Source organism: Primulina huaijiensis, chromosome 12 (assembly GCF_012295235.1).
Source record: "Primulina huaijiensis isolate GDHJ02 chromosome 12, ASM1229523v2, whole genome shotgun sequence".
NCBI lineage: Eukaryota > Viridiplantae > Streptophyta > Magnoliopsida > Lamiales > Gesneriaceae > Primulina > Primulina huaijiensis.
Window position 1 is genome coordinate 4150077 of NC_133317.1, and position 9308 is coordinate 4159384.

The 9308-nt window shown below is 34.9% G+C and overlaps 2 protein-coding genes across 2 annotated transcripts; one reads left to right on the forward strand and one right to left on the reverse strand.

Moving 5' to 3' along the window:
* The first annotated feature begins 654 nt into the window (after positions 1-654).
* LOC140989665 (cytochrome P450 714C2-like) lies at positions 655-3907 on the forward strand. The gene is made up of 5 exons (XM_073458977.1): positions 655-1034; positions 1722-1948; positions 2329-2576; positions 2753-3107; positions 3222-3907. The coding sequence occupies exons 1-5, from the start codon at positions 749-751 to the stop codon at positions 3645-3647; spliced, it is 1542 nt and encodes a 513-aa protein (XP_073315078.1). The 5' UTR covers positions 655-748; the 3' UTR covers positions 3648-3907.
* Positions 3908-4236: 329 nt separating this feature from the next.
* On the reverse strand, positions 4237-6286 carry LOC140989666 (protein trichome birefringence-like 36). Its single transcript, XM_073458978.1, has 5 exons — positions 5910-6286; positions 5498-5669; positions 5198-5379; positions 4865-5023; positions 4237-4772 (listed from the first exon to the last, which is right to left on the reverse strand). The coding sequence occupies exons 1-5, from the start codon at positions 6212-6214 to the stop codon at positions 4475-4477; spliced, it is 1116 nt and encodes a 371-aa protein (XP_073315079.1). The 5' UTR covers positions 6215-6286; the 3' UTR covers positions 4237-4474.
* Between the last annotated feature and the right edge of the window lie 3022 nt (positions 6287-9308).

Genomic DNA, 9308 nt, shown 5'->3' on the forward strand with positions numbered 1-9308 from the left:
AGCTGCTCATTATTACATTCCCACCGAACCAAACTTGGCCCGGCATCATGTTCCTGTCACGGGCAGGGTGGGACTGAATCGAGCCTACGATTTTTTCGTCCATTCAATAGAGAGATGGTCGTGGAAATCTCTTTCGAATAGGTATTGTTTTTCCTAAGCACATATTTGTATTATGGATGTTTGTCTATAAGAAGTTTCTTATAAGAGAGACTTCCGTAAATGGCTCGGCATGGTGAAGACTATGGGTCTCTCATACGACGATCTTGAAGGTTTTTAGAACAAATTATGGGGGAAATTCTATCATATCTAAGATGAGAATGACATCACTTTTAGCTACGATTTATCACGTTTGGAACATCCGTAATCGAGCCATTTTCGAGAATGAAAACCAAGGGTGGACGAGACTATCAAGAAGATACAAATTATGACTTTTCGTGTACTTGATGTATTGATGTAAATTTGAAGTTTAGTTGGTTATAATTTTATTATCTCATGGAGATAACCAGCATACTTGTATTCACAATTTTTTACGTCTTCTTTTAATGAATGTTAAATTCGTTTTAAAAAAAATAATATAAGTATTGGAGCATGGATCCAATGAGAAGATGAGAGTGTATTTTAAAATAGAAGAAGTGTAAGGACATAAATGCAAATTAGCCGCGGTAAAATGTTTGTATAGATCAGGCCGGGAATAAAACCAAACTCTATCACCAGCTTCCCCATACAATTAAGGTTGCCCAATTTACCAATGGAGAAGATGATGTTCATAATTCCCACTTGTCTGCTTCTGATCCTGCTGGCCGTCTTCACTCGAATCTTCATTTCACTGGTGATCAAACCTCGAAGAATCCGTGAAATACTCAAGCGGCAAGGGATCGATGGCCCTCCCGCCAGAATCCTGCTGGGAAACATTCCCGAGATCAAAAGATCTCGAGAAGAAGCCGAGAATGCGCCGGAGAATCACCCCAATCCTCCGGTTATCCACAACGCCGCCGCTGTCTTCCCCTTCTTCGACCAATGGAAAAAGAAGTACGGTACGGCTTTCTGGTCTCGATTCGCTCAAACTTATCAACTCTTCTGCACATGCAGAGTTTGAAACGAAACTGTGAATATGTAGGTTATTGTCCGTGAAAACAGCTTGTTCATTCAAGCACGTTACTCTGGAAAACCCTTCCACCTTTCTTCTTTATTTTATTTTATTTTATTTTATTTTCAAAAAATGACTATATATTATATTTTTTTAAAAAAAATAAAGAAAGAATATTTCATACAAAATATATTAAAACTATTTTCATGTACATAATTTTTATTTTTCGAAAACGCCTATTCAAATTATTTCCAATATAATAAAGTAATTTTCCGGCAGTAATATTTTTCTCAGATGAATTTTAACTGAAAAAAAAAATAATGGGTTAATAATAATATATATTTTAAAACACTTGATAAATGATAAAACTTTTACAAATTTATTTTAACATACACACTAAATGTAAAGGCGAAAAGGTAAATTTAATAAACTTATATGCTTTATTTTGAAATAAATTTAATAATGAAACATTAATATGTAACTAATTATTTACAGTAATAATAGAAATTGGATATTTTTAATGTGAAAATTAGAAAATAATATAATCAGAGATTTAAGATATCGGCATGATTTAAATTAAAAAAATGGGGAAATAATTACATCAAAATAATATATTTATTTATTTTTGTTACAGGTAGATTGTTCAGGTTTGCTCTTGGTAATATGCAAGTAATTTACGTGACTGATTCGGATCTAGTGAAGGAAATCACTACATGTACATCACTGGACTTGGGCCGGCCTGCTTACCAGCAGAAAGAATTTGGGCCTTTGCTTGGACAAGGTGTCTTGTCGTCCAATGGGCCTGCATGGGCCCGTCAGAGGAAAATTATGGCTCCTGAATTGTACATGGACAAAGTCAAGGTACACATGATTTCTGTTCTCTTCTTGTTTCGTGTCTTATCTATGCTATTTATTAATCTTTGAAATTTACGTATGGAACATTTATAATGTATGTATTGTGTATGTGGCTTATCACATGTGTTTCGAATTAAAAACAGGTTCACGCTCACGACCGCGCCAGTGTAGCTACATAATGAGTTTCTATAACAACTATATAGCAACTACTTCGTTTCCGTGATCGTTTTACGAAATGATTTAGCCAAGTTGTTATAGAAGTCTTTTGTAGTCCATCATAAATTAATTTTGAATCTTTAATTTTAACGCAAGAGGTATAACAATATATATGGATTTTATTACTCATTTTTTTAATGACAAAAAAATGGATGGATGGATGAAAGTAGGGAATGATCGACATTATTACCGAATCATCCTTGGAGCTGGTGAATTCGTGGAAGCAGAAGTTCGAGTGTGGAGGAGAAATTCTTGAGATTAAAGTTGATGAAGACATGAAAAGATTTTCAGGAGACATAATATCCAAAGCCTGTTTTGGAAGTAGTTACTCCAAGGGTCGGGAGATTTTCTCGAAGCTGGGGGATCTCCAAGAAATTATGTCCAAAAAGACACTATATATGGGCATTCCTGGTCTAAGGTATTTTTGAATTTAAAAAAAAAAAAATTCATGAGAACAGCTACTCACATCCCAATATCTATTTCCATATAATGTGTTTGATTTCATATTTCATCATGCATAAAAATTAATGAAAAATATGTAATGTGATTCTTTAATTTATTCTAAGCATGGATATCGTGCTACTTGTGGAACAGATATTTGCCCACTAAAACCAATAGGAAAATGTGGAGGCTAGAGAAAGAAATAAGTTCATTGATCTTGAAGATAGTGAGAGAAAGACAAGAAGCTGGACATGAGAAAGATTTGTTGCAAACTCTTGTTGAAGGTGCGAAGGCCAGTGATTTGAACCCGAAGGCATTGGATCAATTCATAGTTGACAACTGCAGAAACATCTACTTAGCCGGATTCGAGACATCTGCGGTGGCTGCATCATGGTGTCTCATGTTGTTGGCTTCGAACCCTGAATGGCAAACAAGAGCCAGAGAAGAGGTTTTAGAAGTTTGCCAAGGTCAAATCCCTGACGTACAAATGCTTCGGAAGATGAAACTAGTACGTATTTTAATCTCATTTGCTTTTGCCACAGCATGAAACTTTGAAGTTTAGACCAAGTCATTTTCAATGCCTCGGTAATTTTTGGAATTTTATTATCTTTTGATTTTGCAGTTGAATATGGTGATTCAAGAAACTATGCGCCTTTACCCTCCTGGTCCTACCTTGGCGAGGGAAGCTTTGAAAGACATGAAAATTGGAAACATTTGGGTACCCAAAGGTGTAAACTTGTGGACCATGGTGGCGACGTTGCACACTGATACTACATTGTGGGGACCAGATGCTTTAGAGTTTAAACCACAAAGGTTCCAAAATGGAATCGCGGGTGCTTGCACGAACCCCAACTCGTATGTGCCATTTGGATTCGGGCAACGAGTGTGCATTGGCCAGCATCTGGCCATGCTTGAGCTCAAGATGTTGTTTGCTCTTATCTTGTCAAATTTTTCTTTCACCCTATCTCCTAAGTATGTCCATTCACCTACTATGACAATCATCATTGAGCCAAAACATGGAGTATATCTCTTAGCCAAGAAGTTGTAATATTTTTGTTAATTTGTGCTTCCCAAATAAGGAAAAACATCGAGGACAGTTGTATTCTCTCTCTTACATTCGAGATCTGTTATTTCAGTAATGTTAGACCAAATACATAGTTCGGTTGGGTACTGTACAACTTTCTAAAATACATAGTTCGGTTGGGTACCGTACAACTTTCTAAAACCTTGTGGGCTTTCATGCAGTTGCAGATATGACTACCTTTCTTGCAGTTATCTGTTGACAATATCTAGTTCGTTTGTCTTTCTTGTTGACGGTGTTCTTCGATTCCCCAACCCTTAATACAAGGACTACATGGTCTACACATTTGATTACATGAGAAAGAATCTTGGCCTCTTTGTAGTCCTTGGATCAAGGATTGAGGAACTCCCCATAGGGTAGCATGAACAAATCTCTTATTGACGTGGGTATGTGGAACGAACACATATATATGTGGAGACTATCATTTACGGTCTAAAAAATATTGATAGTAGTCCCAAAATGATCAGGCTGAGTGTTTAGATTGAGACTCCATCGATGGATAAATTCCGAGTGCGAAACGCGAATAATAAATGACACTGGATTTTATAAAAGTTTGAAAGTTGGCTATGTTTAGCATTTTTAAATTTCGAGTAAGATTTTTAAAAACACACTCAAGATAACATTCCCAAAGGCACTCAGGAAGAATAGAGTACATTAACTTAGGTACTGCTACTGTCTGTCTGCCAGACTTCTCCCTAAAGTTGTAGTATATCGTGTCAACTCACAAATCCTCTTTCTTGCAGCCCCTCAACCACAACATTAACACCCAATAAACCTTGTGTGTTCATTCGAACTCAAAGCGCGGCGCTCAGGATCTCGTTCCAGGAGTCAGGTACTCCAGGCAGACACCAATGGCTACAGTCAGAAGTAGGATCTTTTAATCTGTCATTGTTCTTTTCGCCCAGAGCTCGGCCATAAATCGAAGGATGCCCATCTTTTCTAAGAGTAGACATTGTTGTTATATCTTGAATAGATACTGGAAACACCATTTTTCTCCGCACTTCTTGTAGAACAAGCAATGGTTCCAGGACATGGGGGAGGTTGACACTTTGGAACGGTTTCCTTTGATCGTAACATTTCGAGCCACTTGCTCTACAGATTAAGGAATTCAAATGAGATTTAATCTAATATTGGAATATTTAGTCGGGAAACGGCAGAAATTTTGTAAGCAGTAAAAGAGTCACCTGTTATGCCTTGGTGACATGCTCCGGAAGAAGACTCTGCTGCTTCTGGGATCAAGATTTAGATCTATCCACTTAGCCCATTTCGTGAGTGCTTTCTCGTAAGCAATCATCGGACTCATTTTTTCATAAACTTTATTTCCTTCCATCACATAATCCCATCTGTAATATGGTAGAATCTTGTTCACATGTTCGCCTTATACGATATTATGATACTTGACAATGAGACGAGCACATACAAATCAAGGTAAAACCAAGTAATTCATTTGAAGAAACAGAGTTTTGTAGCTTATAAACCCGAACGAAAGCGACGAAAAAGATTAGATGTGCACTTACGAGCTCCATGTAGCAGAATGTGTCCACCAATGAGCAGAATCAAACGCAAGAACATCAACACCTCTCCAATACTTAGCATTCTCTTCTATCAAATCCAGGTGCAATATTCTCTTGTTGCCTTCCCCTCTCCTCAGTTCCACCAGAAACGGAGCCCAACAAAATTCTATTGACATCTCAAAGTCCTACAAATGAAACAATTCTTTTTACTTTCTCGAAATCTAGTTATTCAAACTGCTTTCTTTAAATTTTCAGTAGAAGTTATGATAAACAAATGGTAGCTTTCCATTTATTTTTACTCACTAAAGCAAGGAAGGACATGGTAGGACCATTGTAGATGACCGTCTTTCGAGCACTTGGGACAACTGATTGAACTAAACAGACAAGAGACTCCCACTGGTTTCTCATTATGGAATCGCCCACAAGCATGATCCTTTTCCTTCTCATCTTACTAAGGAAATCCAATGAATCGAACCTGCGAATAAAGGTAACAATATCGTCTAACGCGGGTACAAGATCGTGCCACGCATTGAACCGACAACATCAAAGTAACACGAGCATAAAAGAACGTACTTCAGTTAGTCAACAATGTGAAATCTTGCTCTAACATTTGTATGAAAAAATAGGTTCTTTCTTCATAATTATAAACTCACCACATTGCTACTATATATACAATATTCCATTAGTAACTAAAAAAGAAAACCCAGTCATGTACCTAGGAAGTGAACAAGCATCTGGCCTCCATCTCCATTTCTCATAGTCAGAATCCGGACGTCCATTTCTCCGACATGCAACTGCCGTGCTAAGGTAAGGGCAAGTATAATAGTCATAGAGAGGGTAACTTCGATCGTAAACCCATTTTCCTTTGCTAAAATCACAGCTTTCTGGAGACGCATCAAGCCTGTTTCGAACCATAACAAGTTCATCATCTTCTTGAGATGGTTCAGAGTAGGGGAAGCAAAAGCAGGCAGTGAAGAACAGGAACCAGTAGAGGCCTTGACTCCTCTGAAACTTCACCATTTCAATTAACTTCTTGAAATGCTGTGAATTAGCACCGCATTTGTGTTCGTTTTAACTTTTATATATACCAAAGTTTAATTGTCGAGAAATGCAGGAGTGCTTGCTTTATTACAGCTTGATTAGCGGTAAATTAGTCAACTATGATGTATTGGAGCACTAAATTTCATTTTTTTATTGATAATATATATATAATTTTGATATGTTGTACACTTATAGTACCNATAAAAAGTAATACTCTTAGCATAAAAAGTAATAATTTTTCATGGATGACCCAAATAAGAGATTTGACCCACGAAATTGATCCGCGAGACCGTCTCACAAGAGTTTTTTGTTATATATATGTGCAACATATAAAATATGCACTAGTGAAATAAAGTTTTCACAATTCAAGTGTCACTAATACATATAAATTTTGGTAGAGAATTTCCATCCAAATTATCAATTTTAAATATAATTTATGATACAATTGGACTCACCTAGTTTAGATATATAGATATAAAATTCATCATAATCAAAATGGTGACAGGATAAAGACAACCCTTTTTCAGACACAAATGATTTCTAGAGATGATTTATATCATGAGGTAGTTGAACAAACTTTAGAAATTATCATTGGAAACTTGGCATGTTTTTATATGATTTCACTCTCTTTTCATGAAATGGTCAAAAGAGAAATCCACTATGTTTCACCTTTGCTTTAGGGTTTGATTGGCCACTAAGATCGGAACTTTTTCCTCAATTTTTTTAATATTTTTATAATAGGTGAATAAATTGTTTTAGTTGATTCTACAACTAAAATAATTTATAAATTTACTAAAATAGATTTTTTTATCTTATTTTTTTAATTAAATAAAGATTAAATCTCGTGTATTATATAATAGTATAGATGAATGGATTTAAGCAATTTACCATTATAAATTTTTGTTTATATATAGAAAATAAATATACATGATTTCATACTTGTTTTAAAAAAGAGTAATGCTAGATACACATTTAGATTGACACACAAAATCAATTTTTTTTCTTTTCAAGGGTAATAAAGAATAAAAAAAAATAAAAGAGATATAATTGGATTCAATGATACTTATATAATTTATCATGCTAAATACTTAGAATTTGTAAGAGCTTATTTAAATATTTTAGCCAATGAAATGTTTAGAAATAGTATATAGAAGTCGAGAATTGCAAAATCACCTTAGTATAACAAACAAAATATAAAATAGATCAGATAATACCATTTATTGTGGTTCGTAGTATATATAGTGATATATATATTGATATATGATGTATCGATACACTCCTGCTGTATAGCATGTCGACCGGACGGACGCGGCGACGACGACAACACTCGACATGTTCCTACATGGACCAAGGCATGCATGGAGATGCCCACGGATTCGTGCTCGTGATTTTCTTTTAGGATATATTTCTTATACCTACTGAACTTATAATGGCTTTACCATAATTTTCTGAAGCTTCCGTCAAGTACTCGATATATATATCAAGCATGTGAAGTAGAGGAATTAAATGGAAGATTTGGTTTGTTAAGTAATGATATTATTTATACATTCATTTTGACACTTAAAAAAGGCAAAAAATTTGTGTGAGACGGTCGCACGGGTCGTATTTTGTGAGATGAATCTCTTATTTGAGTCATCCATGAAAAAATATTAATTTTTATGCTAAGAGTATTACTTTTTATTGTGAATATCGGTAGGGTTGACCCGTATCACAGATAAAGATTCGTGAGACCGTCTCACAAGAGACGTAGTCCTTCAAAAAATACCAATATTTTATACATGACAAAAACTTGTGTAAGACGGTCTCACGGGTCGTATTTGTGAGACATATCTTTTATTTGGGTCATCCATGAAAAAATATTACTTTTTATGCTAAGAGTTTTACTTTTTATTGTAAATATAGGTAGGGTTGACCCGTCTCACAGATTAAGATCTGTGAGACGGTCTCACATGAGACCCACTCTTTATATATATATATATATATATGCAAACAGTCCTAATCATCCTCGTAAAAGAGTTGAATAATATAAAAACAATAATTTATTGATGCCTGAAATTCCAGACGATGGAGGACCACGATATTTATCTTGGATCCGATCCACTCCTTTTTCGAAATCATGGCTTCAATGAAAGCAATGGATTTAAAATTCATCCACCAGCACTTAATTTAATTAGTTCAAGTTCAAGACTCATGTGAACTCTTTTTTATGATCCCGAAACTAATTCATTTAAGTTATCTCTTCTTCTTATTGGTTTCTCTTGCTTTCTCGTGATGGTTAATTGTGTTTTTTTGGTGTTCGCATTTTTGGACAACCATAAAAAGAAGATTAAAGGAATTATGGCCAGATTTAAACAAGAATTTGATTAGTTATTGTACGTCCCGAGACCTTTTTTTTTTTAAGAATATGATATAAGTAAAGGGAAATTACATTTTTGGGAATATAATTTGCATGTCGTCGGTCAATTTACGGTCTTAATCCATTAATTTTCACTTTGTTCCGATTTTATTTAGTTTTTTTCAGAGTGTTGAGGTGTTGGGGGAAAATGTTGACATGGAGAATTGGCGATGGACATCACTAACACATCATAAGAGTGTGAATTGATCAATAATGTGCCAATAAATAAAACAACGCCAAAAATGTAATTTCCATCTCCTTANTCACCTACCGTGTTCACCAATGAAGTAACACTCATCTATTAGATGCGATAAATCAAAGAAATGAGCACGATGAATGGACAACATATCAAAAGTGAATTTTCACTACGAAGCTGTAGTTATCAATCATCAATTGGCAAATGTAAAGATGATATTTCTTTTACTCTCAACCACGCATCACGCTATAGTGATCATACTCCACAAACACAAATCCAATGCAATACTGTCCACACGCTATTTATTTGTATTCAATGTTATTTTTCATTTGGAACACTTTCAAATTCACTTTTAAGTGCATATTCATTTATTTAAATAATATATTAGACTGCTTGCTTGGTTGTTTACTCTATATAAACAAAAGGTGTAGAGGATAATTATCCCTATAGCTCTATCATTCATCATTTTTATATATACGACA

Coding starts and splice junctions, on each gene's coding strand:
- LOC140989666 (XM_073458978.1), bottom strand. CDS start 6,214: ATGGTGAAGTTTCAGAGGAGTCAAGGCCTCTACTGGTTCCTGTTCTTC. Junction 5,670..5,909: donor GATGCTTGTTCACTTCCTAG/GTACATGACTGG, acceptor CTTTATTCGCAG/GTTCGATTCATTGGATTTCC. Junction 5,380..5,497: donor CCATGTCCTTCCTTGCTTTA/GTGAGTAAAAAT, acceptor TTTCATTTGTAG/GACTTTGAGATGTCAATAGA.
- LOC140989665 (XM_073458977.1), top strand. CDS start 749: ATGGAGAAGATGATGTTCATAATTCCCACTTGTCTGCTTCTGATCCTG. Junction 2,577..2,752: donor ATGGGCATTCCTGGTCTAAG/GTATTTTTGAAT, acceptor CTTGTGGAACAG/ATATTTGCCCACTAAAACCA. Junction 3,108..3,221: donor TGCTTCGGAAGATGAAACTA/GTACGTATTTTA, acceptor TTGATTTTGCAG/TTGAATATGGTGATTCAAGA.